The 17,832-nt window shown below is 38.0% G+C and overlaps 1 protein-coding gene across 1 annotated transcript in view; it reads left to right on the plus strand.

The window, feature by feature from the left end:
* The window catches only part of LOC134344771 (endothelin-converting enzyme-like 1), a 112,940-nt gene extending 97,956 nt beyond the window's left edge, over positions 1-14,984 (plus strand). The window contains exons 14-17 of the mRNA XM_063044859.1: positions 1,969-2,034; positions 2,117-2,212; positions 9,248-9,324; positions 14,505-14,984. Of these exons, the coding sequence (XP_062900929.1) occupies positions 1,969-2,034; positions 2,117-2,212; positions 9,248-9,324; positions 14,505-14,604 (339 nt within the window). The 3' untranslated portion in view covers positions 14,605-14,984. The remainder of the gene's footprint in view (positions 1-1,968; positions 2,035-2,116; positions 2,213-9,247; positions 9,325-14,504) is intronic.
* Positions 14,985-17,832: the final 2,848 nt, after the last annotated feature.

Consider the following 17,832-nt stretch of genomic DNA (forward strand, 5'->3'; position numbering starts at 1 on the left):
TGCAGAATACCTGTTGTTTGCCTCACTATTCTCCCCTGTTTTTGCACTACTTAATTTTATTTTTATATATACAGCAATTATTGTAATTTATAGTTTTTATTATTACGTATTGCAATGTACTGCTGCCACAAAACAACACATTTCACGACCTATGCCAGTGATATTAAACCTGATTCTGAATTCATCACGTATATAAAACAATGGAAAGCAAGAAAAATTAGTATTTATTACAAAGCTCCCAAAACACATCATGGGTACTTTACGGAATGGTTTTGGAAGTCTAATTATGATTGTAGCAACCACAAGAGTTAGGGTTAGTACACAGAAGTCCCAAAAATAACACTTTATAAAAGACTTTGTTTTGGTGATGTTGGTCAGCAGACCCATTTGTTTCCTCCTTCAACTAATGCAATGAGGTCTTTTTCATTCACTTCAGAGATTTGATGTGGCCTCGGTTTATTATCTCATCCTAAAGAAAGCACTCCCAAAAGTACACACTTCAGAAGAATTGCATTAGTGTGTCAAGTAGACTTTTGAGTTTGGGTCTCGGAGTCCATGGCCTTAGGAATCAGAAGCAAGAATGCCATGACTGACATGCACCATGAAGTAAGAGAAAAGGACACGTATCTGTTTTAAACAGTATTTTTGTGAAACAATATCGTGTTCTTTTGACATAAAACACTACACAGTCAGAATGTCACAAAGTTTTGACAGAGTTCATACACGGTCTGTTTTAATAATAATGGGTCTGCAGTTGAGAGTGTGAGTAGTTTCAAGTTCCTCAGTATACACATCACCGATGATTTCACCTGGACTGTACACACCGGCTGTGTGGCAAAAAAAGTCACAGCAGCATCTCTTCCACCTCAAGTGACTGAAGAAGTTCAGCATGATCCCCCAGATCCTCAAGACCTCCTACAGGGGCACCACTGAGAGCACCCTGACTGGCTGTATCACTGTCTGGTACGGGAACCGCACCAACCTTGATCACTGGGCACTGCAGAGAGTGGTACAGACAGCCCAGCGCATCTGTGGGTGTGAACTTCCCTCTACTGAGGACATTTACAGCAGCAGGTGCAGAAAGGCGGCCTGGAAGATCACTGGGGACACTAGTCACCCCCAACCATAAACTGCTTCAGCCGCTTCCATCTGGCAAACAGTACCACAGCATTAAAGCCAGGACCAACAGGCTACAGGACAGCTTCTTTCTACAAGCCATTAGACTTAAAATTCACATGTCTATACATTGCGATGGGGTCATAATGCAAAAATTTTCACTCCCTCACGTTGAGGGATGGATGTAAGATTTCAATAAATTCAAATTCAAGAGAATGTGATTTGAATGGGAAGATTTTCCAATAGGTACAAACTTTACTGAGTATCAGAATCCAAATTCCCACGTCATGTTTGCACCAAGATGAGACAACGAGTGGAAGTAAATCTTGAGTCCTCCTTGAAATGGGAGTGTGTTGATCCATCAAAAGTCACTTCCTTGAATTGTGCATATGCGTTGAAGCCTGATGAGTAAGGCAAGTTAATTTAAGGGGCAACTCATTCAGACAGCATGTGCTAATTATAATATCAATCAGTGATAAATAGCTAATTGCACAAACACTAGCTTGTTCATCCTTTGTTGCACAATTTATTTATTTTTGCAATTTATGGTCATTTTATGTCATTGTATTGTGCTGGTGCCACTGACCAACAAATTTCATGTCATATAAGTCAGTGATACCAAATCTAATTCTGAATCTGCCATCTGGTAACAAAATTTCATAATAGAAAAATGATCCAGCAAAACGAGAAATAGGAGTCAAAATTTCAAATAGCCACCCCATGTGACCCCCATACAATTTCAGGATACCTGTGACATCAATGAAAACTCTATTGGATTTTAAAGAGAATAATTGCGCATCTGGTGATGATCCCAGATCAACATCCTTCAACACTATTTGTCTCCCTCTGCAGGTCAATGGCCAACTCACACTCGGAGAAAACATTGCTGATATGGGAGGACTTAAACTTGCCTACTACGTAAGTAAACTTGTAATCCACATAAATAATTTTCACTTTGTGAAATGTTATATAGCCAATAGCCGTCTTCCTTATATTCCAGGCATATCAGAAATGGATTCGGGATCATGGTCCTGAACGTCCCCTTCCGGGCCTTAAATACACGCATAATCAACTTCTCTTTATTGCATTTGCTCAGGTAATACAAACGCTTTCCCTGAAAATTCCTTGAAGATTAAAAGCATTGATAAGAAATTGTTTACATCCCTATGGGGCGATAGATTTGTATGTGTGATTTGGTCTGAGTGTTATTGATTGAATCAATGAAAGGGTTTCTCGGGGACTCAAGGTAAGCGTTCTCAGAAAGTTCAAAAGGTCACGTATAATATGAATTGATCAGGCAAGCTTAGAAATGCAATATCCTATTGCAATCAAATGTCCATATTCAAGGAATCATAGAGATCTATTACACAGAAATGAACATGTTATGCTGGGTAAAAAAAAGTGCTATTCAGCTAATCTCAGTTTTTCGCTCCTGCACAATCGTTTACTTTCAGGGCCACGGGACCACACAACATCCCCATAACCATCACAAATTATGATGTATGAAGTGAGGTTATGAATGGACAATAACTTAAAAGGGTTCAAGCACATCAAGCCTGCTCTCCCTTTCAATAGGATCCTGGCTGATCTTGTGCCTCGTGTTCACAATTCCGACTGGTCACCAGATTCCTTGTTCCTTTATGTCATGGAGTCGTAGAGAAAAATAGCACAGAAAGAAGCCCTTCGGCCCCACTCTGTCCATTTTTACTCCAATCCTATCCTAACCTGGTTTATTCTCCACAGATTTCCTTCAGCTACTCTCCATATTCTACCATTCTCAACACACCAGGGTCAATTTATATTGGCCAATCAACCTACCAATCTGATATTTTTGGGATTTGGGAGGAACATAGTCAAGAGGAAAACCTGGAAACCCCATGCATCGCACCATTGGTCATGATTTGCTGCTGTGGGGTAGCAACTCATCTATATATGCCACTGTGCTAGAAAAGTTCTGGTATAACCCCCTGGTTACACTCAGTAGCCACTTTATTAGGTACCTCCTGCACCTAATAATGTGGCCACTGAGTGTATGTTCATGATCTTCTGCCACGGTAGCCCATCCACTTCAAAGTTCAACATGTTATGTGTTCAGTGATACTCTTGAGCAAACCCCTGTTATAACACATGGTTATTTCAGTTGCTGTTGCCTCCCTGTCAGCTTGAATTACTCTGGCCAATCTCCTCTGATCTCTCTCATTAGCAAGGCTTTTTTCCTCCAAAAGAACTGCTGCTTACTGGATGCCTTTTGACTTTCACGCCATTCTCAGTAAGCTCTAGATATTGTTATGCATGAAAAATCCCAGCAGATCAGCAGTTTCTGGGATACTCAAAACAATCCATGTAGGACCACAGTCAAAGTGACTTGGATCACATTTCTTCCCCATTCTGATGTTTGGTTTGATCAACCACTGAACCTCTTGACCATGTCTGCATGCTTTTATACATTGAGTTGCTGCCACATGATTGGCTGATTAGATATTTGTATTAACAAGCAGCTGTATAGATGTACCTAATAAAGTGGCCACTGAGTGTATATGTTTAATATCAGAAATATTAACCACTATACCTATTCATTCTGTTTTCAGTAGGGAAATGGAAATATTGATCATTTATAGTACATTTCCTTGTTGTGTTTACCCTTTCCAAATTAATCACCTCAATCTTTCTCTTAAAATCCCTTTGCTCATTTCTGTGATACCTACTTAAATTTGAGAGTTTTCTTCCTGGTCAATTTTTGTACTATGAACTCTAGTATTTAAAGCTAAATTATTGGAACAAACAGTACCTATGAAAATTATTCACCCCCCCCCCCCCGGAAGTTTTCATGTTTTATTGTTTTACAGCATTGAATCACAGTGGATTTAATTTGGCTTTTTTGATACCGGTCAACAGAAAAAAAACTCTTTCATGTCAAAGTGAAAACAGATCTCTACAAAGTGATCTAAATTAATTACCTTTATAAAACACAAAATAATTGATTGCATAAGTACTTACCCTCTTCAAGTCAGGTGTATTCTTACTACAATCAATTGACATACCTTGCTGCATACAGGTCTCCAAAACACATCTCCATTTAGCTAATTATGTGACTTCTAAAACCAATTGCCTGCACCAGTGATGATTTGATGTGTCATATTAAAGCGGGGGGGGGGGTGAATACTTGTGCAATCAATTATTTTGTGTTTTACATTTGTAATTAATTTAATTCACTTCGTAGAAATCTGTTTTCACTTTGACATGAAAGAGTCTCTTTCTGTTGATCAGTGTCAAAAAAGACAAATTAAATCTACTGTGATTCAATGTTGTAAAACAAAAAAAACCTGTTAACTTCCAAAGGGGGTGAATACTTTTTATAGGTACTGTACATTTCTATGAACTTGTACATTAATATTTTTCATATTTATCCAGCTGCATGCACTCTCACAAACATAGTTCTTGACATAATCCTCTTAAAGTTTGTTCTACAAAACCATAATCCTCATATATACATTTTCCCCACAATCGTTTCATTTGCTCAGTTGTTCCAACATGACATTGGACCAAAGATTTTTTTTTTACACAGCAAAAGCTGTTACAGCTATATGATTGGGTTTTTAAACTAGATGATCAATACAGCAGAGTAGCAGAGAGATACAATATGGAAACGGGGCCTTTGACTCCCCACCACCTCTCAACCATTCATTTTATACTCATCCTATATTAATCTCCTTTTTAAAATTATTTTCAACTTCATCCACATTCTACCACTCACTGAGTCAAATTAACATATTTGGCATGTTGGAAGAAACCAGAGCACCCAGAGGAAACCCACACAATCACAAGTAGAACATACAAACTCAATATGGACAGCACCCAATTGAACCTAGGTCTCTGGCACTGTGAGGCAGTGGCTCTACTAACATCACCACAGTGCTGCCCTATGAAATAATCCTGAGTCTTGCTTTGATGAAAGTGCACAGCTTTTTTTCACAGCAGTCTTAGCATCAAATTGCCATTAAAGTTATTCCAATTTTCTACTGTAATGCCCACATATGGAGGCAAAAAAAAATCTCTTGACAAACCAATCCTCCGATTCCCTGGAATGATTATAGATTTTCCTTCTGAGTGTTCAGTTCATGTGGACAATTGTAGTCATGTGCCATGTCAACATAGGAAAATTAAACACAGGAATCCAGGGAAATAATGGATATAAAATATGAAGAAGTAAAAGCAGGGATAGTCCATGCAGCCCCTAAGCTTGCTACCCAATTCAATAAGATCACAGTTGATTGGCTTCAATTCCACTTTCCCGCCTGTTCCCCATACCCTTGATTCCATTACATTCCAAAAATCCTGAATATACTTGCAATGCAGACGATTTGCTGGCTTTTAACATACGGTATCCTCTGACAGGAGGCTAGTGGGCGAGGGAAGACAGATTTGGTTCAGGAGACTTTGCTGTTCTTTTTGTGACACTTTGGAACATAGCTTATTGTGTCGAGGCTGCAATGACATTTGAAAAGGAGGGTATATAGAATAACCTCATAGCCTTGTAGCAAACATTGAGCTGGCATTTGTGGTAATAGATCATGCTGTGCGGTCATTGAATTGAGATTAATCAGTTTTAGGACTCCATCCAGTGAAAGATTTGGCAGAAATAATATGCATTTCCTTTGTTCAGATCTTCATATTCCTCCACCTAGCCCTAGCCAGGAGACTGGAGATTGACTGAAATCAAATATCTTCCCTGGTCTAAGTGATTTAAAGAAAGTTAATGGAAATGTACTGTAAATCACCCAGAAAAATATATTCCAAAATCTCAAGTGAAGGGAAATTAATTTTTGATCTCATAGTACCAGCTATGTTTATTCAGGTCTAAATCCTACAGTGTTCTTATTTTACCAAAGTTCTGCAAAAGTAATTGGATTTCTCTCTCAGGAACAAGCAATCTGCTTGCAATCTCCTTCCCACTGCTAACATTATTAATAGTTATTAGGAGAGGTGTGTAAAAACAATGTTTAGTGACTCATTGTAAATGTTCCATCCAGGAAACATCTGCCTCCCCGCAACATCTTCCTCCAACATCTATCCACCAACATCTCAGACATTAGTCTTCTTGCAATACACTGATTCATCAATTAGTGCTTTTTGTTATTTGCATATCTCGCATGTTTTGCACGTTTGCTGCTGAACTTTTACTTAGTGGCCCTTTCCAGTTCTTACTTTTTCTCAGAACTTATGCATTACTGCACGCAAGAGACAAAAACAAAACACATCTTGTGTGAGATGAGTTGGGTGTGTCTGCATGACACTGAAACTGTCTCAGCTGTTTTATTTTTTACTTGTGTTTGAAGTCTATATGTAGGAAGGGCTGGCCCATCAGAACAATGAGAGGAACCTGCTACATGACACAATTGTGACCCAAATCAGAGCTTTATTTTTATTCAATTTTGCTGTAATGTAGTAATTCAGAGTTGCCAAGGGAAATCAAAGTATTAATAGCATTCTCTGAAATTAGTCATAAATGGAGTTCAAACTGACAAAGAGGAAGGCAACCCGACTGGCGAATACTTTTGATGTGAAGTATTATATTGTCATGTTTCCTCAAACTAATCCTAGTAGATTTACAGTACTGCGCTAGTATGAGACAAGGAGCACTGAATAACTGGTTCCAAAAGCCACTGTTTAGCTCTGAATATAAACAGATTAATTAAGGAGAATTGTTTTCCTTAAAACTTCAAACTGGAACCACTTTTATAGAAATGTGGTCATATGACACCATTTACTTCAGCGCTTAATAATGAAAAGTATAAGAAGAGTGAAACACATTAATAACTGCATCCACTTGTTTCACTTCAATGCAAGATTCAGCTGGACATTTTTCATTGTGACATCTGTACCAGATACACAGCAAATTACCATTCCCTGTGCTGTGTTACTTTTCAATCGTTCCAGGAAAATTGCTCCAAGCTGTTCCAGGAGCAACAACTGTCACTGGGCACTACCTGAACATATAGGATTTCACAGTGGAGTGCAAGACTGGGACCCTATTAAGTCCTATTACAATAATAATCCCAACTGTTGCTCACACCTCTCACCCACTCACCTTGAGTTTCCTTCCAATCCACTCACTGTCCCAACAACTGTCCAATCAATAATCTACCACCAAGTCCTCCTCCTGACAGTTCATTTATCCCAGCAACCCCAATTCAGTCCACTTTATCTGATCTCCCAAGTACTCTAATGGAGGCACCTATCTACACTGCACCCTCTTAAGCCTGGGAACTACTGAAGTTAGCAGTAGTAGGCCCAAAACTGACCGACTATCAGGCCATTTGGTTCATTGCATCTGAGCCTGCTTTTAACAGTTTCATTCCCTGTACACTACTGTTGCTCTTTAGTTTCTATTTTCCCTCCCCTTCAGAATTTTATCTCTTGAATGTAACTATTCAAAGTTGAATCAGCTTCCATTCCGCTCTGGTATCAGTACTTTTGAGATCAAACCTTTAATGTAAAAGAAATCCTCCTGTCACTCAGTAGAACTTAAGCAATCATCTGCAGATTTGTTAAACTATCTGGTGTTGAAAACTTTTTTTTATGTACAGTACCCAATCTTTGAATGGCTTTGTTGCATTTTCTTTTAACTATCTCTGTTTTACAGAAATCAACTCAGATCCTTATTCCTGGTGTTGTATTATTAAATCTCTCCTGCACATTATTAAATATATTCATATTATTCAATTATTGTCTCTAAAGTTTGTCTTTCTTCCTGAAGCACCATGCCTAGAACTGAGCACAACATGAAAGGGAAGAATAATTTTAAGAAAATTAAGGAACTCATACAATTTTCTGATAAATATCAAGCAGTAGTAAATCGAGGCAACTGGACTTGCTGTGTTGCCTAAAAGATGTTTCGCCACTCGTCCGAGAGGCTTCTTCAGTTCTGATCCAGGGACAGGGAGGACAGATAATTTGAAAGAGGGGGTTAAAGAAGTCATCTTTGTCAAACTGGAAAACCCATCTCTGAACAGAAGGGATAGGGTACAACACCAACAATCAGCTACTTACAATGCAGTCCTAACATCTCTACCCCAATGTCTCCACAACAGTTCACACCTCCATTCATGCAAAGATAAGACTAATGACGCTCTCATTGCCTCTTTGACTCTTAACGACCCTCATGTGATTGCTATACCTTTAAACAGCTCAGAGTTTATAAGCCGGAAAACTACCCACCATCAATCAGAACTGAGGAAGTCTCTCGGATGAGTGGTGAAACATGTTCTAGAAAACACAGCAAGTCGAGTTGCCTTGATTTACTACTGCCTGATATACAATGGCCTGGATGACTGAGAACCTTCATAGACAAATTTTCTGATAACTTTCCCAATGCACTCTGCCAGTTTTACATAATTTTTACATTGACTTTCATCAGTCTGTTTTTTCACTCCATGAACATAGGAACATTATATTCACTTTGTTTCTTTTGTTATTACTACAAAAACGGTATCTCCTCATTCTTCTTAGTGACAGGTGTCATCAGCCTGCTCAAGTCTTTCACTATCCTCCCCATTGCTTACTATTTATATGAATTTCACACTAAGCCTTGAAGTCCAAAATGTAATTACACAGGCTGAGCAGGAATTACCTGGCATTTATTTTGCTAATGTTCAGTCAGTTACTACCATTGGCAAAGTTAGTTTTTTTTTAGTTTCTTGTGACAGAACATTCGTTTACTTTTCATCTGTGTAATGAATTGAAATTAAGCTGTCCTGCTTGTTTAAATGCCACTCCATTTCTTACTGTTATGGGTGCCATAGATGAATCTCGTCAACGATTAAAGTCACCTTTCTACAGGCTATGGGAAACTTTCTTCCCCAGAATGAAAGATGCCACATCTCACTGTAATCCTGCATAAAATTTGCTAGAGGATATCTGAAATATGGTTACTTTCAGGAAGTTAAGGAATTTGTACATTTATTTTACCCATTGACAAGTAAAGCCACTAAATGTAACATCAAAAATGTATAATTATCTCCTGCAGAAATAACTTGAGACAATTGCATCCTTAGCTTGCGATTGTGATATTTAATATAGGCTATGCAATTAAATCTTGATTGTGTTTTAAATCGTTTCATTGCCTCACTAGAACTGGTGTATGAAGAGACGATCACAATCCATATACTTACAGCTGCTTACTGACAAACATGCCCCAGAGCACTACAGGTATTTATTATAATACTTGATCGCTTTAAATAATGCATGAAATAAAAGCAGCTTAATATAATCTAATGGTGGATTCAGGACTCCTTCAATGATGTTGAATCAATAAGTTGCTGTAGCTGCACATGATACTGAGTTTAATCTTATATGAACACATAGTATAAATTAATACTTGCATTTATAATGGTGATTTTTCTTATATATACTTATAGCAATGTTTTCCAAATATATTTCCTCAAACTAAATTGCAGTTACAAACAAAACATAAATAAACTGTAGTGGTTGTTTTTCAAAAATACTGCTGTATATAGCTTAAATTTGCAAAAATATACTTGCTTTCTGTTTGTTCTCCTGGATATGAAATCCACCATTTTGATTACATTTATTGTCCACTCCTAATTGTCTTGAAGTGTATGCAGTCTGCTTTCCTTGGCTGGAACTGGTTTTACAAGCAAGAGGTTTGCTCACCCATTTCACATGGCATCAAGAGTCAATAGAGTAAATTGAGCAAATCCTGACCTTGCCTGCTGGTACAGGATGGAGATAACACAGTTGCACATCTTTCACGATTTTTATTTGAATGATCATATAAGTCCCAAAATGTAATTATATTGTTCCCTTGGAGCAGCAACTCCAAAGATACCATGATTTCCTTTTACCAAAATTCAAGCTTAGCAGTAAATACAGAAAATGCTGGAAAATCAGCATGCCAGGGTATTTGTGAAAAGAGGAAGGGTCAATGTTTCAGGTTGTAAACCTGCTCCAGAATTAGGAATGAGAGGGAGCAATATGACCTCCCAGTACCATACACCATAGTTGAAGATGTGAAAGTGAAGTGTTGCTTCACCTTTACGGGGTCCCTGGAGAATGGAAGGCAAGAGGTGAATGAGCAGGTGTTGCACATCCTATGATTGTATGGGAAAAAATGTCACCAGGGGAACTTCTCAGTGAAGATAAATAGTGGAACAAGGAGTGTGAAAGATTGGTCCCTCAGGCTGCTGGAGAAAGGGTGGGGGTTGAACAAATCTGTGGAGGGAATCTCATTAAAAGTGACAGAAATTGTGTAGGATTTCCTTCAACTAATTTATGCTTCTTCCATTCTATATTTGCATATGGTGTTTGCAATATGGTCTCCTCTATGATGATGAAACTAAATGCAGAGTGGGAGACTACTTTGTGTAATACAGTACTTTCCTTCAGTCTGCAGGGATGGCCCTGAAATTTCAGTTGCTCGTTACATTAACTCCCCATCCTACCCTCAATTTGGCTTCCGTATTGTTCCAATGTGACTTAATACCAAGGAACACTTCACCTTCCATCAGAAAATTTTGCATCTACCCTGGATTGGTATCAAATCCAATTACATAGGGTGCACACAAAATGCAGGAGGAACTCAGCAGGCCAGGAAGCACCCATGGAAATGAACAATGATGTTTAGGAATGAGACCCTTCTTCAAGACTGGAAGGGAAGGGGGAAGATGCCAGAACAAAAAGATAGGGGAGGGAAATGAGAGTGATAGGTGAAGCCAGCTAGGTGGAAAAAGTAGAGGAAGAAATCCGATAGGAATGGAGGGTGGGCTATAGGTGCAAGGGAAGGAGGAGGGGAACCCATGGGGAGATGATAGGCAGATGAGAAGAGATAAGAGGCAAGTGGGGAATAGAAGGAGAGGGGAGGAGGAAAGAAAATAGTTATTTTTTTCACTGAAAGGAGAACTTGATATTCATGCCATCAAGTTAGAGGCTACCCAGATGGAGTATAAGTTTCTTCCTCTGTCTATATCAGAACCAACCAGGTTATCTATTTTTAATATTAACACTGTTTTCCCCTTTTCATTTACACTATTTGACCTGAAGCTCTGACCTGTAATTTACAGCTTTCACTTATTCCTCTGTTTTTTCTCTCTCTAATTATTGTATTGATCAGGTGACATCATCACAACAGTTTATCAACAATGCAATCTCAGTCAGAAATGTTCTGTTTGTTTTAAGTTTATATTTCCAGGTTTCAGCTTGGTTTGCAATTCCTTCCCAGCACACTGTCTGCGCACTAATCACAACGGTGCTCTTCAAAATGTTCATCCAGGAACCACTGTTTGCTTGCACCAGATCTTCAAGGCTTTTACTGTCCATTATCTTATAGAGGGTGATGACCTCCCATCTTTAAATGAAACAAAACTAAGTTAATGATAATTACACTTTTCTCCTTCCTGATGTGTCCAACCTACTGTAGAAATATGTGGTCCTTCTTGTCATTTCAAAATTTGATCTTCATAAGATCATAAGAACCTAAAATCTAGAAATGGGTAGATTTTTCGATCGCTCAAACCAGATCTGCCATTCAGTAAGATCATGGCTAATCGTGTACCTGGACATTTCTTTTCCACCCTCTCCCCATATCCTTTATTTCCTCTAATATCTAGAAATCTATTGATCTCAGTTTTGGATGTATCAATAACTCTGTGAGTGAAGAACTTTGTCCTCACTCCAGTCCTAGATGAGTTGTTGCTTATTTTGAGGGATTGACCATTCATTCCAGGTATTTCAAACAAGGAAATTATCCTTCATGCCTATGGCTTGTCGAGCTCTCTGATCATTTTTATGTGCTCCTCTCTTATTTTTCTAAACTTTAAGCAATAGATACGGAGTCTATTCTCTCCATATGACACATGTATTGTCCAAACACAAGGTGAATCTCCGCTACACTCTTTCTATAGTACAATCAGATACAAGCAACACAATTTTGAGTTATTCTAATTTATACATGCTGTATCTTCTTTACGTAATTTAATCAATGTACCCTGCTTTGTGTTTATGCAAAATGGAACCTCATCTATATTCCCACCCTATTTTGACATTCCCACATTTAGTCAGAAATATTGTGTTTGTTTTAAGTTTAAGTTTCTGTTTGTTCCATTATTTTGTGTTTTATTCAGAATTTGGTTATTTGATTTGCAACACTGTCCTTTAAATCTTATTAGTCTGTATCTGTCCTCTTCAGCTGTGTTCCATTTCACCTTCAATTATTTTGTGCATTCTCTTTGCTTTTTTTTTCTATAGGCACTGAAAAATATATTTAAACAATGAAATTAATCTGCTAAATACAGCAAACTATTTTGTCTACATTGATTATGCTTTTTTATAAGATGACCAGTTTATTAGTAAAAAACTAGTGATCTGGAAAGAACACATATCCAGTGAATTAACTCAAAGAATGATGGCCTTTTGGAGATAACATCTATATTAGTCCTGGGCCTCTCACCCCTCAGTATAAACTGAATTTTTATCAAAAATGATGTTTTAATCCATCAAGCTTATTGTTATGTTTATATATGTTTATTGTTATTTGCTGATATATTCTCCAAATTATGTTCATAATTTTCCTTGTTTTTTTTTTCCAGTTTAGTCCTGTGATATTGCTTTTTCTGCACTGTAATAAATAAACATCAGTCCACTCATTCATCAGTTCTTCATTCATCAACGGACTTCCTTTTCACTGGCATTCTCAAATCATGCTAACATTTGTCTAAAAGCCAAGAGCAAAGTAAAAGTTGTATATCATGTCAGAGTCTCTCGACCAAGACATTTGTTCTGGTTTTAAAGCATATGATTCAGTTCTTAATCTTTACTGGGTCAAATGAATCCTAGAGGTGGCTCATAAGTGAATTGATGATTTCTTTTTTACAGATGGTAGAGAAGAGAAAGATAGCAGTATTTGATGAGCAAAATAAGCTCAACATATATAGCACGGTAGCAATAAAAAATGGCCAACTGATACTGCTCACATCACATTGCTCTCCAATACAATCTATTAAATCAGTTCTCTTTTGTCCCAGATGTTAACTGCAAGTTATTGCAGTTGTGAATTTGTTTTGCCTAATGCTTTGGTAAATTAGTGGAGAATATTCTTAGCACATTCAAGTGTCATTGAAATGTACTTAAATGTTTTGAAATGAGAGAACATTACATTCTTTTAAATAAATAGCAAGTAAGAAGTCCACACATTTACCAGAATGAATCACGTGGTAAAAATTGGTTTGCCTGATTGATATGACAAGCCTGCACTGCATTTATATTTCTTGCCAAATGCTGGTGTTTTCCTGTAGTTCCAAAGTGATGCACAGTTATCCGTAGCTGGTCTGGTGCTTTTCCAGCAGGAGAGACGTTGTATTAGAATAAAAGTTGAGCTAAATGGTACTTAAAATCCTCTATAATTTTGAAATTGTGTCTAAGATTATGAAGTCAGCACTCAAATACAATTAATAATTTTTCCATCCAATTAGTCATAGTTTTACAGATGGAAAAAGACCCTTTGGCCCAACTTGTCTGTGTTGCCCAGTGAGCTTGTCCCACCTCCCTCATTTGCCCCACAGCCCTCCAAGTGCTTTATGAATTCACATTTTCTCCTTTAAATGACAGGGAAAACCTCTGAAGCAATACATTTAACTAAAAATCAGGAAGTGAATTAGTCTGCTGTAATCAATTTGTACGTATTTGGTGTTTCCTAAGTTTAATTTTCATTACAGATTCCATTTTTCTTTTTCTTAGACAGTCTAAAACTTAGTTAAGTATTTCATCAGAGCATTAAAACTTTACAAAGATGGCTAAAGCACGATTAAAAAGTGAATACTTAACTAAATGAAGATGACAGATGTGAAAAATAGTGAATTCACCCAAGGAATGGAAAGTGTAATATGGATATCTTGACCTCCAGCTTGACTCAGAATTTCACCTTTACCCAGCACTTGTGATGGTTAGGAATATGCTGAGACATTTACAGCTGATACTCCTGGGGTCCTGTTGACAGCCAGAACAATTACATTTTCCTGCAACCTTAAAGTGATGCACGGTTATCCACAGTGGATTTTGGTGTCTTCCTGGCAGTAGGGATGTCCCATCAGCAGATTACGGCAGACACCCAAGCCCAATTTTCTTTCCCCCCAACAAAACTCTTACATGAGAGGTCACCAAATAGCAATGGGAACTGGGAAGCTGTGCTTTTTGCTTCCTAGTCTGGGGAAACAGTGCTATCACCAAAAGGGGATCAGAATGAAACCCCTTCTCATTTCTATTGTTTCACTGTATATGGGTTTTACATTGCTTGAACATAGAACTAGCAGGACACAAAGTTAAATGAATGAGTTGTCTATTGCACAAGTGGTTATATTCCTTTTATATTTTAACAGGGTCATTGGAAGTGTTTCGCAATTTGATGAATTTGGAAGGGTATTCCATTGTCCTAAAAGAGCTCCAATGAATCCTGTTGAAAAGTGTTCAGTGTGGTGATATCAAATTTGCATATTTTGAAATAACGTTTTTTTTTATTTAATAAAATGTGGCTAGCTCTAGTATCTTGATTGCATTTTTAATTTAAATTAAATTAAATAAATCTGACTATTAAGAACAGCAAAATAGGTACTTTTATTAATTACTTGCTATGAAAATCTTTGTGTAAGTATTTCTTTTGTTCTGATAACCTTCTGTTTCACAATGCTTAGTTCTAAGTCGTAAACATTTTTGAGATCAAGATGTTTTATTCATATTTGCACTGTGCTTCCTACTTACCACAGTAAAATTCTATTTCATTGTGTATAAACTGTTACAAATCAAGCAATATGTTTAGATTGGTTGACTATTTGTGCACTTTACTAAAGCTTAAAAGGTGTCTCCTAAATAAAAATGTGTTTTAAAAAAGAAATCAACATTTTGTTTTGTCTTTAACTGCAAAGCAGGAAGCAGAAAAATGCACTGAATTGTTTGAATTACCTAATGATACAAAAGTTTGTTTTAAAACTGAATATATAGCTTATGATTTGTACTGTGTTGTCCAATTTCTCACAGGGTTTGATCAGAGCACTCAGAGAAAAGGAGCTTGAAGAGCATGAGTAATTAATTGATTGCTGCCTTGGCAGACACTCCAAAAGTCCTGCATTCATCACTTGGGCCAAGAGTTGTATATGTTTGAAACTTTTAATATAAACAGAACATCCCAAGCTGCTTCACTGGAAAACGATCAAAAGAAAATTTAACAGAAACCTACATAAGCTATCAGGGCAAATAGCCAATGTTTTTAATAATAGCCTAAAGGGAGGAAGGACAGCAATTCAAGAACTTAAAGGCAGGCTGCCACAGATAGAATGATTATATTTAGGGATGTTCAGGAAAGCAGCACGGTGTGATAGAGCTGAAGGAAAGAGCTAAGAGAGCATGGTCATAAAGGATTGGAAAACAAAGAAAATATATTTAATATAAAGCGTTATTTAACAAGGAATTAATGTTAGACACAAGAATTTTAAAATAATAGGTTGTGGGGAGGGGGGAGTACTGATTAAATGCTTGAATTGGGTAATTGAATAAATGTCACCAAGTTTGGAGATTTCTAAGAGCAGGAATGACTATTAGTTAGGCAAGTTTCTAGAGCATCAGATATTAAAACTGATTCTGATTCTATGAGATCAGAGAAGTCTCCAGTGATCAAATATTCTGGGGAGAAGGGGAGCTCAGAGGAACTAATAGATGAACTTTTAGTTGGTCTGTTTCACAACAGGCTCAGAATTCAGCAGGATAAAGATAATTTATCCTGATACCCCAGAACGAGATTATAAAAGACCAAAGATTAATTATCAATTATTAATAGCAAATCAAAAATAATATTGATTAAGTAGAACAGATGCACGATTGTCATTAATGTATTCTGGATGTAACTTATGCAAGATGGTGAAACCACAAAGGACAAAACTAGAGTAATCTGCAGTTCAATGGCTCAGCTTGAAGAACCTCAGTTCAAAGCTGATGACCTGGAACTCAGCACAAGGTATGGGAAGAATGTCTGGAAGCTTGTAACAGAAAGTACTCACGCTCCTTGGTGCAAGCAAAATGGTTTTAGTCAGTGGATAGGGATGGAAGGAGGGACCAGAAGTGAGTCAGGAATGGGACTCCAGTAGGTATTGCTGGAGGAGCATCAACTTATGTGGATGGGATGAGGGACAACAGGGAAGATGTGCAAACCATCATAACACTCTGGTGCAGAGGGCCAGCCAAGTATAGAAAGTGAAAAGAAATGTAGAAATGATACATGGATAGCATAGTTAGATGACATTGCCCTCTGAAGCTATGAATGTGTATGTAAATGATTCTGATGCCTACCTTTTGAAGAGAAAGGACACAGCAATGGGGCAGGATAAGGAAATGAGGAACAGTAACCAGTCTGACAAGAAAGGTAGATTGGACAAAGACTGCCACTTCAAAAAGATTCAAGGTAAGAAAAGTATATAAAACAAAGGCTGTTTATCTGAATGCATGCAGCATGCGTGACAGGATGGATACATTGATGGCTCAAAGAGAAATAAAAGTACATTACCAAGACATGTTTATCGGATGACCCAGTCTGAGATATAACATTTCACAAGTATAGACAGAAAGGAAATTGTGATGAGTTACTCTGAGGATGAGATCGTCACAGCAATGAGAAAAACAAATCTAGGCTCAGAAGCACAGAATCAATCTGAGTGGAGATAGGAAATAGCAAGGGAAAGATTGTCTCTATAACTCTAGGGCAAAGTATAAATCAAAAAATATATTGGGGGCTTATAAGAAAGACACTGCAATAATAATAGATGACTTAAATCATATATACTGTAGACTGGAGAAATCAAACTACATAGTGTATGCAGGTTGGTTTCTCAGAATATGTTGTGGAGCCAACCAGGGAACAGGCCATTTTAAGTTTGCTCATTAACAATGATGCAATAATTAATGAGTTGCCGCTCTAGGAAGATGGGGAAAGTGATGTACTGTTCTATGTTCCCTCCAGAATATGTGTCTAGCCCCTGATTCAAGGCACTGTTCATCTGTGGATATTGTGAGGCGCGTCAAACTACTGAGGAACTCTGACTCGAGCAGCATTGCTGGAGGGAAATGGATAGTCAGTCTTTCAGGTTGTGTGCCTTCATCTGGAGTGAAAGATAGGCATCCGTTAGTCTTGTGAGACCATGGAGGGCGCAGGCCTGGGCAAGGTTGTATGGAAGACCGGCAGTTGCCCATGCTGCAAGTCTCCCCTCTCCACGCCACCAATGTTGTCCAAGGGAAGGGCATTAGGGCCAATACAGCTTGGCACCGGTGTTGACGCAGAGCAATGTGTGGTTAAGTGCCTTGCTCAAGAACACAACACACTGCCTCAGCTGAGGCTCAAACTGGCGACCTTCAGATCAATAGCGACGCCTTAACCACTTGGAGTGAAAGATAGACATTATAAAGAGGTGAGGAGGAGAGCTGGAGCAACAGCTGGCAAGTGATAGGTATATCCAGGTGCGGATAAGTTGTAGGCAGGTGAAGGAGGGGGAGTGGAAATAGTGACAGGGGCTGGGATGTGTTAGGAGGAGGCAACAAAGGGTTGTATATGATAGAATCATACAGGAAAGGAAGGTGGAGCATGGTACCTAAAAAGGAAGGTGGGGAAGGCTGATGGCAACAGTACTGGAAGGAATGTGTGGATGATGTGTGGAGAGGGAAAGA

This window comes from Mobula hypostoma, chromosome 4 (assembly GCF_963921235.1).
Source record: "Mobula hypostoma chromosome 4, sMobHyp1.1, whole genome shotgun sequence".
NCBI lineage: Eukaryota > Metazoa > Chordata > Chondrichthyes > Myliobatiformes > Myliobatidae > Mobula > Mobula hypostoma.